The sequence below is a fragment of the Drosophila biarmipes genome, chromosome X (assembly GCF_025231255.1).
Source record: "Drosophila biarmipes strain raj3 chromosome X, RU_DBia_V1.1, whole genome shotgun sequence".
NCBI classification, from domain to species: Eukaryota; Metazoa; Arthropoda; class Insecta; order Diptera; family Drosophilidae; genus Drosophila; species Drosophila biarmipes.
Genome location: NC_066611.1, coordinates 18,057,273 through 18,077,531, shown reverse-complemented (window position 1 = coordinate 18,077,531; position 20,259 = coordinate 18,057,273). Strand labels below are relative to the sequence as shown.

At 43.6% G+C, this 20,259-nt stretch overlaps 3 protein-coding genes across 9 annotated transcripts; 1 reads left to right on the top strand and 2 right to left on the bottom strand.

Annotated features, from left to right (window-relative positions):
- Positions 1-65: 65 nt before the first annotated feature.
- LOC108023297 (uncharacterized) lies at positions 66-1,752 on the bottom strand. Its single transcript, XM_017092598.3, has 2 exons — positions 1,303-1,752; positions 66-1,246 (listed from the first exon to the last, which is right to left on the bottom strand). The coding sequence occupies exons 1-2, from the start codon at positions 1,509-1,511 to the stop codon at positions 1,087-1,089; spliced, it is 369 nt and encodes a 122-aa protein (XP_016948087.1). The 5' UTR covers positions 1,512-1,752; the 3' UTR covers positions 66-1,086.
- Positions 1,753-2,334: 582 nt separating this feature from the next.
- On the bottom strand, positions 2,335-5,107 carry LOC108023672 (segment polarity protein dishevelled). The gene has a single exon (XM_017093294.3). The coding sequence runs from the start codon at positions 4,618-4,620 to the stop codon at positions 2,770-2,772; it is 1,851 nt and encodes a 616-aa protein (XP_016948783.1). The 5' UTR covers positions 4,621-5,107; the 3' UTR covers positions 2,335-2,769.
- A 260-nt stretch (positions 5,108-5,367) lies between these two features.
- LOC108023440 (uncharacterized) lies at positions 5,368-18,563 on the top strand. 7 transcript variants are annotated; one of them, XM_050884766.1, is made up of 6 exons: positions 5,368-5,466; positions 7,989-8,734; positions 9,065-9,134; positions 9,200-11,244; positions 11,390-12,372; positions 12,526-18,563. In XM_050884766.1, the coding sequence occupies exons 4-6, from the start codon at positions 9,242-9,244 to the stop codon at positions 13,419-13,421; spliced, it is 3,882 nt and encodes a 1,293-aa protein (XP_050740723.1). In that variant the 5' UTR covers positions 5,368-5,466; positions 7,989-8,734; positions 9,065-9,134; positions 9,200-9,241; the 3' UTR covers positions 13,422-18,563. The 7 variants fall into 7 exon arrangements, with proteins under 7 accessions (XP_050740723.1, XP_016948418.1, XP_050740722.1 ...); XM_017092929.3 differs by having other exon boundaries at positions 5,368-5,570; XM_050884765.1 differs by lacking the exon at positions 5,368-5,466 and adding an exon at positions 5,598-5,730.
- Positions 18,564-20,259: the final 1,696 nt, after the last annotated feature.

Sequence of the window (20,259 nt, the reverse complement as noted above, 5' to 3'; positions counted from 1 at the left end):
CATCATAAATGGTTAGATAGTGTGTTTCTTAGAGAAGTTTATGATTTATTGGGAGCAACAAGGAGTACTTCAGTAATGTATGTTTATTTCCCATCTTTTCTTAAAAGTTTAAACTAGTTATGGTTTCGTTCATAGGGAAAGGGGAGTATTAAACCCGTATTTTAAGAGATTTGATTTGTAATATTTGTCCAAAAAGAGAGCTAATGCTACTTGTATGGAACACTTGGTTATTACTTGCCTAAGCCTATTGCAAATTTTACCATAGCAAATAGACACTAATTAAGTATTACTTTGGATACCTGTGCTGATTTTAATAGCTTGTATTTACTCTCAGACACGACTATAACAGCTTTTTGTGAAATTCAGTTTTTATTCATTATATATACAGGTCGTAAGCTATCTTGTCCTGCCTATTTTAGATCTTTACGATTAGTTATGAACTCACTTATGCTCTAAATAGGCTATTCTTCAAACGGCGGTTCTTGGGCAACATTATCAGAAATATTGCCATTACGAATTGGTTAGAAACTATATTTTAAATGGAACACAAAAGTAAGTGCTAAATGCAATGCAATGCATACTCCTGGTAGGTAATTAATATGCCTAACTAACTAGCTATAATGTATATAAATCACTCTTATTTGCTAGTTCTTTAATTCTAAGGAAGTTACTAACTACCAGTACTGGCTTTCCAATAGAAAACTGAACTTTTAAACGGCGAATTAAAGTTCTTACTACCTAATTTTATAAAAATATTTTCTTTGTAGCCTAAGTTGTTGAATGATAACTATCTGCTACTCCTAGTTATTAACTATATATGACGAAAACGCAGGAATCTTGATGTCATACCATCACCTGCGTTTTACCAAGTTAGACAATGTTTTTCCCAACTATAAAAGTATTTTGGCAAGCTTTTCGCTTGTTTTTCCCAAACAAATAAATGTTAAAATGTTGCCTACTAAGTTCCTAGGCCTAGTGTAGTAGACAGAGCTATGTTTCAGCTCCTGGTGCTCTCCTTTTGGAGATGCCCAGCCGTACAGCGATCTGCCTGGGTTTCCCAGCTCAGCATCAGAACTTTGGCGGGTGCTAGGAGCTCTCCGCGTTCTTCTTCTTCAGCGTCTCCATGACGCCGGCGAAGTTGGCCGTCTTCTTCTTGGCCGACTTGGGCGTGGAGGTCTGGCTGCGGACGCGCATTTGGGTGGGGGCCACCTCGTCGCTGAAGTCGAAGTCGTTGGCCTTCTGGGGTCTGCAAGGGAGGAGGGTTGGTTGTGATACTGATGACCCAGGGCCCGGACAACTTACTCCTGCTCAATGGCGTCGGTGGCCTGCTCCAGTTCCTTGCTATTGCCGCCGGAAGCTGCCTCCGGCGAGGGAGCCCTGCGTCCGGGGAACTGCCACTGCAGCTCCGGGATGTTTCCCGCCTCCAGCATCAGGTAGTAGCTCTCCAGCTCCTCGGCGTTGGCGGAGAACTTGTCCGCCGTGTTGGCGGCCGGCTCCACATCGGTGGCCATCTCGGATTTACTCACTTTTTCTCACAAAATATAAATTTATGTACTGTTTGCGAATTTTCTGGTAAAAATCGGGCAAATCGATTTATTGGCTGGCTGTGTAATCGATAAGTGCGCCATCGATTGGCGGGAGCAGTGTTGGCAAACGGTGAGGATGGCGGCATATTCGAATGGCGTCCGCTGAACAAAATGGTTTTTCTATTTTTAGACTTCTTTATGCACTTGAGTGCACACCCACGCCCGGAATCTTCAGGTTCCTCGCTTGGAGATCTCTCCAGGCGGAGTTCCGATGCCTGGTTGTTTGTTTTGGAGGCAGAAAACAATACACACGCACACTTCTCCGGGAAAATTTCATGAAAATCAAAGATTTATACATAAACCTACTACATTTTACCAATTAAAGCAAAATTTTAAGCCTCTCTCTTCATTAATTTAAGTTTTAAAATAATAAGTTTTGTATATATGTAAATATTTGTATTTTTTTATTAATTATCTTATTGTTGGTACTATTTTTTGTTTAATATTTCCACGACTTTATAATTAGTATTTAATTTTAAATGACCTAACCAAATAATATGAAGTAAATTAACATTAATATTGTTCTAATAAAGTACACAAAAACATTGAAAAAAAATATTTCTGTTGTATTCTAATTTTGTTTGATTACAATATTATAAGGTCCAAGAATTTAGAAGAAAACTATAATTCATAAAAAAACATGCTGTTTTTAAGCGATGATAAACAATGAATTATTTCCTTTTTTCAGGGGAACCTTTACTTATTGTTTGAAATAGATAGTACACGGCCACTGATAAGACCCGACTGCTGGACAAAAAGCCATCGATTATTCATTTTATTTGTATTTATTTACTTTGTGATTACTAAATTCTTAGAACTTTATTCAAAATCATCCTCGCCGTCGTGCTGCCGCTCCTGCCGCTGCGTCCGCGCCCGCTCCTCCATATCATATACCTCAGTTGATCTGATCCGATCCTCGACACAACCGATTGACGCCGGACACGGACGTCCCTGTGGTGCTCCTGCTGATCCCGCTGATCCTCGCTTCGTGGATGGCTGTTAGCGTTCTTCTCCATGACTTACACGTACCATACATATACATAAGTATTATTATTATTATTATTATAATTATTATATTGTGGTTGCTGTTTGCTTGCTTTGTATACTCGTATATAAAAAAGAATAATCGTACATATTTAATTTAATTAATTAAAACACAATTTGATTGCAAAAAGAAGGGTTTCTACAATACGTAATTAAATACGGATACGTCCTGATCGTTGGTATTGTTGCCGCCACCGCCGCCGCCTCCGCCGCCGCGATTGGAGGAGCCGGAGGACTTGTTGGAGCCGTGGGCGGCGATGGTCAGCTGGTTGGCCTGGTGGATCACCGAGGTGATGTCGCTCTGCGACGCCGAGATGTCCTTGCTGGTGAGCACATCGCTGCTACTCGAGCCGGATGAGATGTGTCGCTCGGCGATGCCGTACTGGATCGGCTGGTAGCCGTGACTTGGATTGTACGTGGCCGAGTATGGCATGTAGATGGGCGGGTTCGGCAGCGGCCCGATGTCGCTGGTGATGCTCTCGGTGTCCGCGTGGCTCAGCGCATGGCCGCCATGGCCGTGCGGCAGCTGGTGCGGATGCAGGTGGCCCTGGCCGCGGCCCATCAGATTCGGGTTGCGCTCCTCGTTCACCACGTAGTAGCACTGCTCCGAGAAGGTCAGCTTGTTGACCGTATGCTTGATGTAGTTGCTCCGCAGCATGGCCGACACAATCCGTCGCGCCTCCCGCCTGTCCTGCACATCCTCGACGTTCTCCAGCACCCAGTTGACCGCATCGGCGCCGATGAACGCATTCGGTATGGTGATCTTCAGCCACATGCGATCCCTGATCTCCAGCCCGCTGTCCGGCTTCGTCATCGCCTTGACGATCTCCTCGAGGTTGTTCTGGTCCAGTCGCTCCTTGATCGGCTCCGCAATGTCCGCGATAATACTGTCGTGCGATGTGAGGGCCTGGGTGTGCGCCACCCAGGCGCCGGGATCGATCGGTCGCACCGGCTCCGTGCGCGGTATGGTGAAGTAGCCCTTGGGATTGGGATCCCAGCACTTGGCCACCACCAGCTTGATGGGGCCCGGCTTCTGCACCACCTCGCGCAGCACCCGCACCGCCTCGTCGTTGGTCATGTTCTCGAAGTTCACGTCGTTCACCTGCAGGATCATGTCGCCCGGTTCGATGCGCCCGTCCAGGGCCACGGCGCCGCCCTTCATGATGCTGCCCACATAGATGCCGCCGTCGCCGCCGCGATTCGACTGGCCGACAATGGAGATGCCCAGAAAGTTGACGGCCTCCATGTTGATGGAGACGGTGATGATGTTCAGCGACATGGTCGAGTCGGTTATGGAGCTGTACGAGGAGGTGCGCGACATGCTGGGCGCCCGCTTTTTGCGCCGCTGCGGCTTCTTGCGCACCTGCAGCCGCTGCACACTGCTGTAGTCGGTCATGTCGCGGTCGAGAGTCAGCTCCGACTCGGTGCCAAAGAGGCTGGTCGAGTCCAGATCGCTGGATAGCACGGAGGCCGACTGATATGTGAGCGGTGGCGGCTGCAGCAGCGGGTTGCCCATCATCTTCTGGTGGTGCAGCACCTGCTGCTGCTGCTGCTGTTGCTGCTGCTGCTGCTGCGACAGCTGGACAGGCTGCACCTGCTGCTGCTGCTGTTGTTGCTGCTGCTGTTGCTGCTGCTGCAGCTTCCTGGTGGTCAGGCCCATGCCCAGCTCGCACTCGCTGGTGGGCAGCTCGGAGCAGTTGTCCGACTGGTTGGTGCCATCGGCGGAGACCAGCCAGGAGACGACGCGCCCGTTGAAGCAGGGCAGAATGGTGGAGTCGTCGGCAATCTCCTCCTTGACCACACCGAAGTCCGCGTCCATGGACTTGAAGAAGTACTTGTAGTTGTTGTTCTGCTTGTTGAGCACCAGCTTGAAGTCGCGCAGCGTCACTTGGGCCGATGGAATGGGGATCTTCACCAGATACGGCGTCGTCTCATCGTCGATGTGGTATATCACCTTCGTCTCCTGCCCGCCGCCCCTGTCCGCATCCATTTTCGCCTGCTCCCGGTGGAGGCGGGGGCCCCCAAGCTACGTGTGTGTGTGTGTGGGGGACGCGAAGAAAAAGCGCCCGGGGAGGAGGACCGCCTGGCCAACTGGTGGACAGCAGGAAAACACAGCAGGCTTTTCCACACACTCAAGTCGCTCGAATTCGCTTTTCTCCCCCTGGTGTCGCTCGTGCCCTCTCGCTCTCGCACGCGTTTCTCTTCCCTTTCTTTCTCCTCTTTTTTTGGGCTGGGTGTTCGCTGTTCACGGGGAATAGCGAAGGCGAATGCTACTCGAGTTGGCGAGGCGCCTGCTCCACGGGCTCGATTTCCAGCGCGTTTACATACGGGGCACGGAGTGCGGCGGCGAGACGAGCATTTCGCCAGTTATTCGCTGGTTTACCAATAATTTTGTTAGAATTTGAGACTAAAAAAACTGACCGACAAATGATGGAGATGGAACTGTGGTACATCGATAAGTCATCGATAGGGCGTACGGAGGCGGCAGGTGCAGGTCCCCGCTGGTCGAGCAGAGACACTCTCCGCTCCAGTGTGCCCGTTTGTTGGGGAGTTTTAGTGTACCTAAAATATACCAAATAAATATAGACCTGTGTATCTGCTAAATTAGCGAGTGCCGCACCCCGTACTTCGGTGTGACCGTTTACATCAGTTTGGTATATTTTAGTTACATATACATCGGTACCAAAGCACCCCGATCGGGTTGATGTCCCCCCTAGCCCAGCACACACTCCCTCCCTCCGCCTATCGATAACTTATCGACACACCACAGTTCCATCTCTTGGTCTTAGTTTCGTAAAAAAACAAAACAAAAAGGATAAAATTAATTTAATAAAACGTAACTTAAGACACATTAAAAAGCCGAACAAAATAGGTTAAATCCAGTGATAAACCAAGCAACTGCACACACACACGGAAATAAACGAAAATGTGATGTTAAGTGTGAGTAGAATACGAGTGGAAAAGCCAAAGGAGTGTGCGTGTGCCTGGGACTGTGTGTGTGAGTGCGCGTGAAGTGCGAACAAAGTGTGAGGAGGAGAAGGCAAACGAGCGGCGCCAGTAAAAATATAAACAATTAAATAAAAATATACTATATACGAATGTGGGTGCATACTTCCAATAGTTAGCCAAAAGGGGAAGTGGAAAACAAAAGAACTAGTTCCCTTCGGCCTGCGAGTGTGTGCGTTTCTGTGGAGGAGAGGATTCCAGCTGCCTTTGTGTGTGGACTTTATTTTTTATTTTATAATATTTTATTGTGCGGATATTTTTTAACCCCTGTTAGCCCTTTTTTTCGGTGGGAGTGAGCAGCGGTGTGTGAGTGCGTGTGTTTTCAACCCCCAAGGAAGCGCTCACCACCCCCCGACCGCCGCCCGGCGAAAATCACTGAGCATCAAGCCACCCACCACCCCCCAAAAAAAGGAGAAACGAAACGAATTACTTTTCCCATTGAAAATTTTCTTCTTCCAAGGTGATGATGTTTTCTTCTTCTTCATCACATCTTCCTCTTCTCCATTCCAGGAGCAGCGCACGAAAAAAGGGAGAAACAAGCGAGAGCGAGAGAGAGAGCAATTCAAAAACTGTCGAAATAAAACGGCCCCTTCCTTTCCCCACCCCCCGCTGCGAGCCCCATCGCACGGTGGGGAATGCCCAGAATTTTTTATTTAAAAAAAATACTTGTAATTTAAAAAAATTTAGGGCATGTAAACACCGTAATGTTCTCCAGTGACATAATTTTTGTTACCTATCTTTTTAAAGGCTCGACTTAAATATAAGTCCTTGTTTTTCGGCTTTTTGCCCCACTGTGCATCGCATGACGCTCAACCACTGAGGCTGGCGCTCTCCCTTTCGCTCTCGCGCCTTTCGGCCTTATGTCGTCCTTCTCGCACATGCCGCCTGCCTTTGCCTTTCGGAGTGTTTCTTTTGTGCCTATTTCCGCTTGTTAGGTCAGCTCCCCCTCCCCCTAACCAACGTCATCCCCTTTTTGTGCTCCCTTTTTGGGCTCCAAGTTCTGGCAGTCCTTTGGGCACAGTGGTGTTCAAAATAATAGAGGTTAGGCCTAAAATACTGATAAAAACGTTATGAAAATTGCAATTATAAATGCAAAGGGCACGTTTACTTGCGATTTTTGTACACCTGTTAATCAAGCAAAACATAATATATTTGAACATTTTTTATTTAATTGTACCATAAACAAATATTGATTCTAAAATCACCAAAAATTATTTTATATTTTAAAAATAATTTAGAATGTGTCATATTTTGTACAGTGTTGTTTTCAAAAAATTTTCTTTTCCACATTAAGCTCGTAAATCCATTTCGCTGGACCGCTGCTGTATTTTTTTGTTTTGCGCTGTGTGCTAGAATTAAGTTGTGTGCCAGTGTGTGTGGGTGTGAAGCAAGGGTAAGAAAGGCAAATAAAAGGCACAGGACAATAACTAAATTGGAGGGGGGCCTTAAGAAATGGGAATAAAAGTAAGGTTGTTTCGCGTATGACCCAACCGAAAACCAATTAACTTTTGAATATTGTGCAAAACAGCGCGCCTCCCGTTCGTTTACCAACACTGCCCGCCGAATGCAACCCTGTTCAAACACAGCACGCACACAGCCAAGCGCAAAGAGACCCAGGGAGGCAAAAATTCACACACAAGCAAATATTTTTTTGTTATTATTGAACAGCGGTGAACAGTGCAAAAAGGAAAAAACGATCTTACGAATGCGAAAAGCAAAGCGGGTGTGTGGAACACGGCAACAACAATACAACAACAAGAGGCGTGGGGGGAAGGCCAAAAGAAAATTATTAACGCGGGTGCGGGGGAGCAAATCGGCCGAGGAACAAGAAGAAGCAGAGGAGAACCAGCGAAGGAGAGCAAGAAGAAGAAGCAGCGCAGCCGCTAATTGTCGCGTCGTTCGTTGTTGTTGCTGCCTTGCGAAAAACCGAAAAGGAAATTGCAAAAAACGAGCAAATAAATAGTATTAAACAAATGCAGTTATTACCAAGTTAAAAGGCAAACGAAAGCCAAAGATTCGAACAAGAAACGGCGGCGAAGGAAAGGCAAAAAGGAGAACCGAACGAAAAGGTCAAAAATGTGAGCGAGAGAGAGAGAGGAGAGACTTCCCCAAAAAACCGAAAGAAAAATGGAGCAAAAGTGAAAAACCCGTGTGTGCTTGTATGCGAGTGTGTGTGTGTGTTTGTGTGGGGGGAAAAGCTAAAATTAATTTTTTGTTTTTATTTCCAAAGGCGCGCGCCTGTGTGTGTGTGTGTGTGGGTGGGTGGAAAATCCGATTTCGTAAAACGCATTTAATTGTAAGCAACAACAAAAACGTGTGTAATTTACCTGCTTCTTTCCATATCGTTTACAGTTAGTAAATTGCACAAACTGCGCGAGATGAGAGCAAATCAATAATAATAATAACAAAAAGGAGAGGAGAAGGAGCTGGAGTAACGACGGCAGCTGTATATGTGTGTGCGTGTGTGTGTGTGTTGTGAGACAAACAACAAAAAGAAAAGCGAGATTTTTTTTTTTTTTAAAAATGTGGAAATCAAGCAAGGAAACAACAACAGCTAAAACAAGAACAACAACGATAGCCAGGAGCAGCGCAGCCAGCAGCGACGTCGACGCCAGCGTCGCCGCATGGAAAGCTCAAAAAACCGCATGACAAGGAAATGGAAAATTTTTGTGCAGCCCCAAAAACCAAATGTGAACATAAGCGAAAGGCAAAAAGCGAGGCGTTGAGCGAAAGAAAAACAAAACAAAACATAAAAGTGTGCTTGTGTTTTCCAATCTAAAATAATATAAATAATAATAACAGAAGCGAAGGAAGCAGCGGCAAGCAGAAGAAGAATAAAAACCGAAAGCGGAGGAGCATAACAGAAGAAGAAGCAGAATACAAATTTAATAACTAAAGAAGAAGCACAGCAAAAATTAAAAAAGCGGCAACTAAAAAGTATACAATTGTTTATAATGGCAGCTTTAAAATAAAAATTGTAAAAACCGCAGAAAAAATGAGAAATAATTAAAATCTGAAAGGGAAGCCGTCTAAAATAAAAATCAGATTTTTAAAAACAACAAAAATAAGCAGCTTTGGCAGCTAAAAACAGAAAAATTGTAAGTAAATGTAATTTAAAATGATTAGTTTTTAATATTTGTGATGTGTTTGTAAATAAGAGCATTTGAAGCTATACAAATATTTCAAGCTAAGAATTTGATAAAATCTAAAAAATATTTTTGCAATAATATTTGCTCGGTTTCGATACAGAATTTTTCATAAATAAACACTATAAAATATTTAATTATAATAAATAAAACCTACAAATTTTTAACAATCCTACAGGTTTATCATAAATATTCTCTAAAAATTAGTACTATGCCATTTATTAAGTTAAAATTATTTATAAAAATACAAAGCTAATAATCTATTATTTTTCTACTCTTCAGGTAACTATACATAAAATATATCTGAGAGGACGCCAAAGCAGCCAGCGCATCCTGAGCAGCTCAACAGGAGGTGAGTCAAAGACTAGGTTGCTAAACAATTTCAAGATAGTTCTAACCCGCTCCACCTACTTGCAGATACAAATCGGTAAAATATATATTAAATAGTGTATTGCTGCCATGGCCAGCAGCGGGACAAACGTCGACGGCGGCAGCGGGACGTCGGCGGCGCTGCCATCGCTCTTCCCCGCCGTCGGCGCCGCTGCCGGCGTCAAGGATATGGATGGACTGATGGCCATCAACGATAGCGCCCTCTCGCAACAGATCGAATTTATACTGCAGGATGCTCCCATGGAGCAGGACGACGATCCTCACCAGCATTCGCATGTGCATCACCATCACCAGCACGCGTCGCATTCGCACTCACATTCGCACCACCATCCCCACTCGCACTCGCATCAGCAGCAGCAGCAGCAGCATCTCCATCAGCAGCAGCAGCAGCAGCAGCAGCAACACCACCATCCGCACCATCATCTGAAGCTGGAAAGCAGCAGCAACAACCACCCACCGACAGCAGCAGCGGCAGCAGCAGCAGCAGTAGCAACAACTGCATCAGCCACTGTGGCCACAGCAGCAGCAGCATCAACAAACAACAGCGCTTCCTTCAGCAGCAGCAGCAGCAGCAACACTAACAGCAACAATAGCAATCACCTGGACAACCAGCAACAGTTGCTCATCCAGCAGCAACACCACCTTCTGAACGGTCGCCGCATTATAATCCAGGCAACGGGCAACTCGTCCGTGTTGGCCGCCAGCGATATCAAGGAGGAGGATGAGGAGGAGGAGGATCCCGAGCTGAACGATGAGAATCTGCAGGATATCGAAGAGGAGGCTCAGGCAGCCGAGGCGGACGAGGAGCCCGAGAGTACCACGCAGCATTTGTCCACGCAGGTCAAGCTGGAGCTGGAAGAGGATGATGAGATGCCCGACGAGGAGGAGGAAGAGGAGGAGGACGACGATGAGGAGCAGCAGCACGGCCAGCTGGAGTACCAAATCAGTGCTGGCGCGGGCGGAGCGACAAGTAGCGCAGCTGGTGGCGGCGCAACAGCCGGGGGATCGCAGCAATTGGTTCAGCTGCCCGCCGGGAGTATTGTGAGCACCACCACCCACCGATTGTCCGTGCCCGTGACCGAGGCGGCCCTGGTCCAGCTGCAGCGGCGACCTGTTTACATAAGCAATGCTGTCGGCGGCCTGACGGCCGGCACAACCTATGTGAGAATGCCGGCGGCGGCGGTCATCAGCCGGAGTCCCATGACGGTGCTGAATGTGGTGCAACAGGCGTTGCCGGCCACTCAGTTGATATTGCAAACACAGCAGCAACAGACGCCGGCGGCAGCGGCGGCCGCGGCCGAGCAACAATTGGCATTGGCCTTGGAACAGCAGAGGCAGCAACAAGAGCAGCAGGCGGCCCAGCAACAGAGGCAGGAACAGCAAAGGCAGCAGCAGCAGCAACAGCAGCAGCAGCAGGCGGCGCAACAAGAACAGCAGAGGCAGCAGCAGGCGCAACAGCAGCAGCAGCAGCAAGCGCAACAGCAAGCGCAGCAACAGCAAAACCATCCAGTGAAGCATTCAGCATCCAGCTCTTCCACCACCAGCAACAACAACAGCAACACCAACTCCACCAACAACGGCAGCAGCAGCGGCAGCAGCAACAACAGCAGCGCCAACAACAACCCACCGGCGGCAACTGTGACCACCAGCTACCAGTGCGTCGAGTGTGTGGAGAAGTTCGACTCCAAGGAACTCTTCGACATCCATCGCAGTGGTCATGCCAACAACATGAAGTGCGCCATCTGCAACATGGTGTTGAAGTCGCTGAAGAACTACGAGAAGCACTGCCTGCGCTGCAAGCCGTACGAGTGTCAGATCTGCGGTCGCGTGGTCCGCTTCCGGCCGAACTTCATCAAGCACATGCGAGTGCATACGGGCCAGCAGTCGGAGCGGCACAAGTACAAGTGCGAGGTGTGCCACAAGGAGTTCATGAGCTTCGAGTACTTCAAGGTGCACAAGAAGATCCACAACGAGAACGTGAACCTGACCTGCGAGATCTGCGGCAAGGTGTTCAGTGCCCTGGCCTCGCTGCGCGGTCACTCGAAGCTGCATTCGGGAGTCAAGCTGCACAAGTGAGTATTAAAGTTGATCTCAGATGAAAACCTTAGTGCTGAATCCCTGTGTTTTATATTTTGTTAGATTGTGTATTAGTTATAAGTACCAGAGTGAAATATTTTTGATTTGTCGCTAAAATACCTTTTCCCCTCCCCTTTTCAGATGCGACGTATGCGGCAAGGGCTTCGGCCAGCGCTACAACCTGAAGATCCACGCCAGGACGCACACGGGCGACTTCCCCTTCGAGTGCAAGATCTGCAAGAAGAAGCTGCACACGCAGTCCTCGCTGCAGACGCACATGCAGGTGCATCTGAGGGATCAGCCTGGCGGAGCTGCGGCAGCCGGAGCCGCCTCCTCGAAGGCCAGCAATAGCAGCAACTCGAGCAACGGCAGCAACTCCAGCAGCAGCAACTCGAGCAGCAACAGCGGAACGGCGGTGGCGACGGCGGCCGCAACTACGACAACGATTGTGAAGCTGGAGCCGCCGCACGAGATGGAGAGACCCGGCACCAGTAGCAATCAGCAGCAGCATCTGCAGCAGCATCTGCAGCAGCACCAGCACCAAATGGAACTGGACGATCAGTCGGGACTGAGCGGGGATGAGGAGGACGGCAGTGGCGGCGGTATGAACTCCTCCTCGCACATTGTGAACGCAACCACCAATCGCTTGACCACCGGCGAGGACTCATCGGAGTCCTCGAATGCCTCGCTACACCTGAACCAGCACTCCTCCACCTCATCCTCGCCAGCCTCGCAGCACCAAATGTCGCATCAGCAGCAGCAGGTGCACCAGCAGCAGCAGCAGTCGCAGCAGCAACAATATCTCGTTTCGGCGCCAACACGAACGATTGTCATCAAGAACTACATGCAGCAGGGATCTCAGCAGCAACAGACCTCCGATCCAACGCCCGTGCTGCATGCACAGGTCATCCAGAGCGGTGCAGGCACCAGCAACGGCAGCGGCAACACCTCCTCCACCAACAGCAGCAGCAGCAACAACAGCAGCAGCAACATTGTCACCGGCAACGCCGGCGGCAGTCTCAGCAATGGCTCGCAGTTGATACGGAAGACGCCGATCATTCACCACTCGACCGGGAGCAGCAACGCTGGCTCCGCGCTGACCAGTGTGGTGCAGCAGACAGGTGGTAAGTGGTTTTTGGTTACCTAGGTATAAGCTAATCCGTAAATGAGTGTTTCCATAAGTAAATGGAATGGAAAATTAAAGTTTTCCTTCAGAGAATAATGAAAATATGTTAGGAAGTCCCACATTCACATCACTTTACTTGTTCGCCTTGCAGTTATTTCGCCCGCTCAATCGCCATCGTCATCCTCGACCTCTTGCTCCTCATCCACGGTGCTGGTGTCCAAGGCCACCGGTGTGCCTCTTTCCATAGCTTCCTCGGCGGCGGCTGCGCTGGGAGCCTCCACGATTATACGCAGCACGAGGAACCACCAACAGCAGCAGCAGCAACAAGCCCAACAACAGCAACAGCGGGTCACGCAGCGCAACAACCACCGAAATCACCACCGACGTCGTCATCTGGCGGACATGGATGACGATGAAGACGAGGACGACGATCAGCAGCACCACCAGCAGCAACAGCAGCACCAGCACCAGCAGCAAACGCAGCATGCCCAACAGCAGCAGCATCTGCATCACCACAACCATCACAATCATCATTTCGATGACGATGATGACGATGAGAAATCTTCACCGTCCCTGGCCACAGCGGCCATTATCAAAGTGGAGCCGAATCTGTATTCCTCGGGCTCTGGCGACAACTCCAACGACATGTTCATCAAGGAGGAGGTGATGTTTGAGGATTCGGCGGCCCTGCATTCCCCTCAATCGCCGCCAAGTTCGAAGTTCCGCATATCGAACTTTGATGGCGACTTGGTGGATCATCATGTCGATCTGAATCACTCTCTGCCGCCGTATGGCAATCTATTTGAACCGCATTCGATACCGGACAGCATACCGGTGCAGCTTTATCCCGACGACGACGATGACTTCCGGCTGGATCATAGTTCGCTGGGTGGACTGCACAACACGACGTCGTCGTCGACCACCGATGGGGACTTCATCAAAAAGGAATGGGTCTACGGCACGGGTACCAGTTCCTATGCCATGAACGGCAAGTTCGATGACGACAGCGATGCCCTGTGCGATGCGGCCAACTTCATTTACAATTGAGTGCAGGCGGCTGCCGTTGTGGTGGGTCATCAACGTCATGGTCATTGTCATGGGAAACGGAAGAGGAATTCGCGTGGTCGAGTGAAGCAGTTGGTTGGGCAGGAGGGTCACCAGCAGCATCGGCAGCAAGAGGAGGAGGAAGAGCGGGATGCGGAGGAGGAACACGGACAGGAGCATGAACAGGATCAGCAACGCAATGTCCTGCGACGCGTGCACGACGCAGCCATGTGGAGCTGAGGATTCGGTTTACCCAGACTCAAAGCTGCATAACGTATATATATTACATGTCCCCCCAATCCAAGCCCCCACATTTACCATTTACACACACCGCACACCACATACAAAACACATCCAGGAGGGTGAATCGATTTGCGTAGGGTGCAAAAAGCAATTTATGAACAATTCTAACTGATTTCGCTGTAGAAACTTTAGGGCTAATAACGCTTTTAAGCTGCTCGCGATAAGAGAGGTTTTAAATGTCTAACTAATGCAAGAGGCATCAGGAAAATAACTAATTTGTGTAATAGCAGATACCAATTTGTACTATATGGGCTTTAAAAACTATAAATTTTCTAGAGGTATTAGTTTTGAGTGATTTATCAGCTGGTTTTAAAGAATCTGGTATTATTCAAAAGGAAAAATGTATTTTTTGAAACCCAGTTTAGAACTTTCACCAATCTGATTGTAAAAAGCGTAGATCTAAGATTTGATTTTGACCTACCCAAAAGAGAGGAGGAAATGGGGTTTATTTTCTGGTTAAGGCTAGCTTAAAACCAATATTATAGCTAAAGTTTTAAAGGCCAAATTATTTAGAATTATCCATAGAAGACTCTTCCTCATAGTTCAACTCCTCCTTGTTTTTTGCAACGCAATCAGGTCGAGCCACCCTAATATATACACGTATATATTGTCAATATATATAGAACACCTACTTATCCTATATGTCCACCATATAGACAATTTGCTATCTCTGTTGCGCTCGTGATGATCTTATACGTGATCTTAAGTCTAAATCAGTGTGTAAAGTGTTTGATAAATGTTTGATTTCAACTGCTTCCGTTTCCGTTCCCAGTGTGTAATTTCTCTCCCCTTTCTCCCACTTCCGTTTGTTGTAGTTGTCTGTCTTGTCTCTCGCTCTCTCACTCTCTCACTCTGTGTGTGTCTTTGTCTCTGTTGCTCTCGTGCCCCTCTGTCTCGCTCTGATCTGTCTATAAGGAGTGTATACAAATTTCGCCCCACTTTAGTGTAAAAACCTAACGAAAAAAGGAGAAAATCTCAAATGAACTTGTAACTTGATGTGAAACACGAATTGTATAATATAAGTTTTTATTTTTACATATCATTTACCCTAATTATACGCATAAATCTCTGTTTTAGCTTTCCGTATGGCGCCCAGCACATTGTACTCCCTACTGCGAACCCTAATTTTAGTTGTATAGTTTTGCACTTGATCTCTCGGCTTTAGTTTTTGCATTCAAAACGAAAGAAAATTCAGTTCCTGCGTAATGACAAAGATGACTCGAGAAATTGTATTATAATTTAATGGACTAGGCGACCAATGTGCTGTCCGCATACGGAAAGATATACGATGTACCAACCATATCTCTCTGTCACTCGAGGATCCCACAGTATTGGCTCCCAAAATCGAATCAAAAAGGATGAAGAAAATAAGTGAAAACTGCTTTATTCTAGCTTATCGTTTAGTTCTTTTTTAAATATTTTTGAGTAACACCTTGTTTTCACTTACCTAAAGCGCAGTATTTGTTTCATATAATTCGAGAATCCATATATGTTTTTTGCATAGTTAGTTCGTAACAGGATAAGGTATTTTTTTGAATTTTTTATTAGCAGTTCTAATGTGCAATCTCTCCCCGGCCCCATCACTGAACTTTGACCCCCTCTCACCTTCGCTCAAACACCTTGTGGTTTCCTTAATTAGTTGCTAAGTGCCCGATCACACGATACACACGAAACACCCAAACGATGTATGATTATGATTTGCATTACTATAAACTATAGATAATCCGTAGCTAGGTGTAAGCCTGATTTCTGTGTAGTCTCTAAGCTGAAAGAGCATGCTTTAGCTTTAGCTTTACCCTAACATACGAAACTGCATAAGCATACGAATATATAATATATATATATAGCCGCTGTACAATTACTTGATCTTTAGCATTAACACTTGACAACTCTTCATTTGCATTTACATCAACAATTGTTTGTGTATTCTTTTCGTTATTCGAAAATTAAAATTTACCTAAAACAAATATATATATATAGCCATCAAATATATATATATAGATATATATCTGGATGGGGAATCGGATACAATAAGGGAGGAGAAAAAGAATCCACATAACAAAAACTTCTATCAAAAGCATTTAATGTTAACAATATAATGAATAAAAATCTATATAAATTAATTAATTAAATTATAAATGTATAACAAACAAGTTAGCCAACAATTGTAAAACGTAGCTGAAAGAGTTCACTTTTTTTCTGTGTGTAGCATGGAAGGAAACGCATATTTAACCGATTTTCCGTTTCCATTGAGAGTTTTCCTTTTGCTTTTTTGTGCTTAATAATAATAATTGTTGTTGCTTGCCATTTTGTTTGTTACTAAAAGAAAATAATTATATAACAAGAGCCGTTAATCATAAAGAACACACAAAACACTCACACATAGACACATGGAAAAGCTCAAAGGAAAATCGCGCAAAGAGAAAATGTTTTTGTTTTCCAAATGAACAAGAAAAAACATTATTTATGGATTTGTCTTCCGCACGAGTTAAAAGTTCAATTTGAACGATGTACAAATTTCCTGTTCGAAGAAATCGATGAAAAGTTGTTGAATTCAAAGACCCGTTGATAAAATCTAAGGCCCGCCCCCTTTCCACCCATTTTTCGAAAAAAAACTAGGCACTTTGAAAAGCAATTGAATTTCGATTTCAACGATGTACAAATTTCAGAGTTGATTAAATCGATAACCAGTGAATTCGATAAATCCGATAAGTCCTCCAAAAGTGCGGATTTCGGGAAGCAATAAAAAAGAGACAAAACAGGTGGGAAAAACCTCGAGGAAAGCCTCTCGGAAAACTCATCGTTCACTGCCCCTCACGCCTTTTTCACGCCCCTCTCCCCTTTTCAATACACCGAGAGCAATCAAGGGAAAATGAGAAAAGCCTAGCCCAAAATCATTTTCAGTTACACCGAGAAAAATCAAGGAGAACGCGAATTTTTGTACATTTGCAGAAAGAAAAAGAAATAAATATTGTAAGATTTAATAAATCCAAAAACCAAACTCCAAAAATACTATTTTATATACCAAACAACAAAAGGATAAAAACGATGATTAACAAAAACCCAACAACTTTGCACCACAAAAACAACAACCAACTAAATTTTTAAAAATTTAATCTCAACGACTGCGCACACAACAACAAACAAATTTTTTGTATTATATTAAAAAAAAATGGGAAAAAAGAAACAAAAAAAACGTAACTTTAAATAAGATCGAAGAGGAAACGGGTGAAGCGAAAGATAGAAAGCAAAGTGAAATATTTTTTTAAGTGTAAACCAGGCCGGTCAAAAGGCTTGGGCGCCAAATTTTCTGCAATAAAATATTTAATAAAGTAATATTGTAAACTTTATAGTGTACACACACACAAAACACCTTAAATTAGGATCGAAAATGGATGTATAATTGTGAAGCCAAGAACAGTCCAATTAAAAACACATTCACACGAGTTCAATGTGGTTTAGTTGTCTTCTTTTTTTTAACATAAAAGTACCTAATAATCAAATAATTGAAAAGTTAAGTAAAAACTAATTTCTATGTGTCTCCCCTGTGTGTAACTTTAAAAGATCTAAATTCTTGAAACAAAACTAAAAAACAACACATAATCATATTAACACAAGGAAAAAGGAAGAAACAATTTAAAATTAACAAAAAATTGTAACTAAGCAAAGGTATAATTATTTTTAAAGGGAAATCAATTTGTTATGCACAAAAATATATATGCAGAAAGCCAACTTTTTAAGTTACGAATTTGTTAAAGGATCTAAGGAGTAGAAAAGAAAACCCGACTTTTTAAAGCATTTTCGAGAAATATTGAGGAAAAACCGAACAATTTCAATCTGAACAACAACATAAAGCCCACGAAAGTATATATATTATATATAAATAAAGGTAAATAAATATATTTAAATAAATTATCTATAAACAGAAACGGTAAAGTAAATTAAACAAATCGTATTTATACACTATGAATGTCTAGTCGTATTTTCAGTATTATGTAAACCGCCCCTCCCCTTTCCTACCCTCACCCTCCCAAAAAAACACCGTAAAAATACAAAAAAAAAAAACTATAGAAAGCTAAGCTAAATGAATGTGAAATGAAAACAAAAACAAATTTTTGAAAATGCAACCTAAAAGCAAAAAATTGAATATAAACCAGAAATTATGTGTGTAGCGTGTACAATAAAACAGAATTAACAAAATATGGTAAACAATTTTTAGAAGCATTTTTAACACATATGGGAAAACCAAACTTAACGTTTACATAACGACGATGAAGTGCAAGCGCAAAATTAAACGAAATGTGTCTGTTTTTAGTGTTAGACTCGATGTAAGCGAAACCACAATAAAAGAAGGACATAACAAGAAATCATATATATATTATATACATAAAGATCATTACGAATTACTAAATCAATGTGTGTAAACGAGCGGAAGAGATTCGCAGAGAGCAGGTGTGTTTACAGTCCGATCACCATTATGTTCTCGATCGGTTTTCGGTGCCCCGATATAAATTCCCCTTCCTGGACTCTGAATACTTGAACAAGGCCCAAAATGTCGGGTCCTATCGCATTAAAAGTAATATTATCATGGGTTTTTATGTCAGCGCCTTGTATGTATTTGAAAATATCTATATTTTTTTATTACTCCTAGTTTTTGTGTATAAAAATGCAAATGAAATATTCAAAAAAAAAAATCAACACGTATGTTTAAATGATTTAATCTTAGCGCATAATTTTATTAACCATTATTATTATTTCTCATTTTAATAGTAAACATATACTGGATCTTTGTTTCTTAATTTAACGCCAACAAAAAGTGAAAATATATATTTTGTCAGAGTATAGTTTGTGTTTTGATTTTCTTACGTTGCTCGCCTTTATTCCCAGACGGGGTGGTTCATATCAGATATAAAGTATACAACTATTTGTATATAAGTATCTATGTGCGTATATAAATGTAAAGAGAGAAAGTTGTGTGGGGAGGAGAGATGGAAATTAAACAAATTAAAATTGGCGCAATTGCTCAACATATTAAGAGAAGATGCATCTTAAAAACATAAGTCACATTTCACGAGAGGTTACTTTCCCTGTTTTCCCGTTTTCTTTGATTAATAGCGGAAATTTTAAAGAATTTAGTTTAACTAACAAAATGAAGTAGCCGAAGCCAAGCCATTATAAACTACTCGACTAAAATTGAATAAAGAACAACAAACACATATATTCAAATTCATGATAATAACAGAGATAATTCAAAAAGAAACACATAAACCAAAACAATCTAGATTTTATTGTAATTCCGTGTCTGTGTGTGTATTTCAGTAATTAATGTAAAAAAATACAAAAATTAAAACAAACAAAAAAAACACAAAAATCCAACAATAATATCGACAAGATCAACACGAAAAATGGACAAAAATCCGAACAAAAAAATTGTAAAAACGAAATGAAAACCTCTGAAAAAACACTGAACATAAAAATGAAGGACAAAACATAAAGAAACTAGCGAAATAAATAAAATACAAAATATTTGAAAATAAAACATCAAGTGTGTTCCATTATTTTCAATTCGAGTGGAGTTTGATTACAACCTAAAGACATATAAACCCGAAACAATCAAGGGTAACAATCCAAAACCGTATTTTGAAATTCCATAACTAGAGTTAAAGGACCCCGATTTCGAAGGTCGAATTCTCTATTTTTCTACATTCAAATATTAATTTTCTAAGAGGGTCAAAATGTTGGACCATTTTCATGTTCGATTTTTCCGTAATTCCAATGGATCTTAGTAAGGGACCCCAAAACTGCATTCCGAAATCCATAACTTTGGTAATTGGATTCCGATTTTCAAGGTTGATGTCTCTCTGAGTTTGTGGTCGAATTATCTATTATTCCACATTCAAATATTCATTTTCTAAGAGGGTCAAAATTTTAACCCATTTTCATGTTCGGTTTTTCCGTAATTCCAATGGATCTTAGTAAGGGACCGCAAAACTGCATTTCCGAAATCCATAACTCGGGTAATTGCATCCCGATTTCGAAGGTTGATGTCTCTATGAGTTTGTGGTCGAATTCTTTAATCTTCTACATTCAAATATTAATTTTCTAAGAGGGTCAAAATTTTAACCCGTTTTTATGTTCGATTCTTCCGTAATTCCAATGGATCTCAGTATGGGACCGCAAAACTGCATTTCCGAAATCCATAACTCGGGTAATTGCATCCCGATTTCGAAGGTTGATGTCTCCATAAGTTTGTGGTTGAATTCTCTAATCTTCTACACTCAAATATTCATTTTCTAAGAGGGTCAAAATTTTAACCCATTTTCATGTTCGATTTTTCCGTAATTCCAATGGATCTCAGTATGGGACCGCAAAACTGCATTTCCGAAATCCATAACTCGGGTAATTGCATCCCGATTTCGAAGGTTGATGTCTCTATGAGTTTGTGGTCGAATTCTTTAATCTTCTACATTCAAATATTAATTTTCTAAGAGGGTCAAAATTTTAACCCGTTTTTATGTTCGATTCTTCCGTAATTCCA

Excerpts from the sequence above, each read along its gene's own strand:
- LOC108023297 (XM_017092598.3), bottom strand. The coding sequence starts at position 1,511 with ATGGCCACCGATGTGGAGCCGGCCGCCAACACGGCGGACAAGTTCTCC. Across the intron at positions 1,247-1,302 it reads ACCGACGCCATTGAGCAGGA|ACCCCAGAAGGCCAACGACT; the intron begins GTAAGTTGTCCG and ends CCTCCCTTGCAG.
- LOC108023672 (XM_017093294.3), bottom strand. The coding sequence starts at position 4,620 with ATGGATGCGGACAGGGGCGGCGGGCAGGAGACGAAGGTGATATACCAC.
- LOC108023440 (XM_050884766.1), top strand. The coding sequence starts at position 9,242 with ATGGCCAGCAGCGGGACAAACGTCGACGGCGGCAGCGGGACGTCGGCG. Across the intron at positions 11,245-11,389 it reads TCGGGAGTCAAGCTGCACAA|ATGCGACGTATGCGGCAAGG; the intron begins GTGAGTATTAAA and ends TCCCCTTTTCAG. Across the intron at positions 12,373-12,525 it reads TGTGGTGCAGCAGACAGGTG|TTATTTCGCCCGCTCAATCG; the intron begins GTAAGTGGTTTT and ends TTCGCCTTGCAG.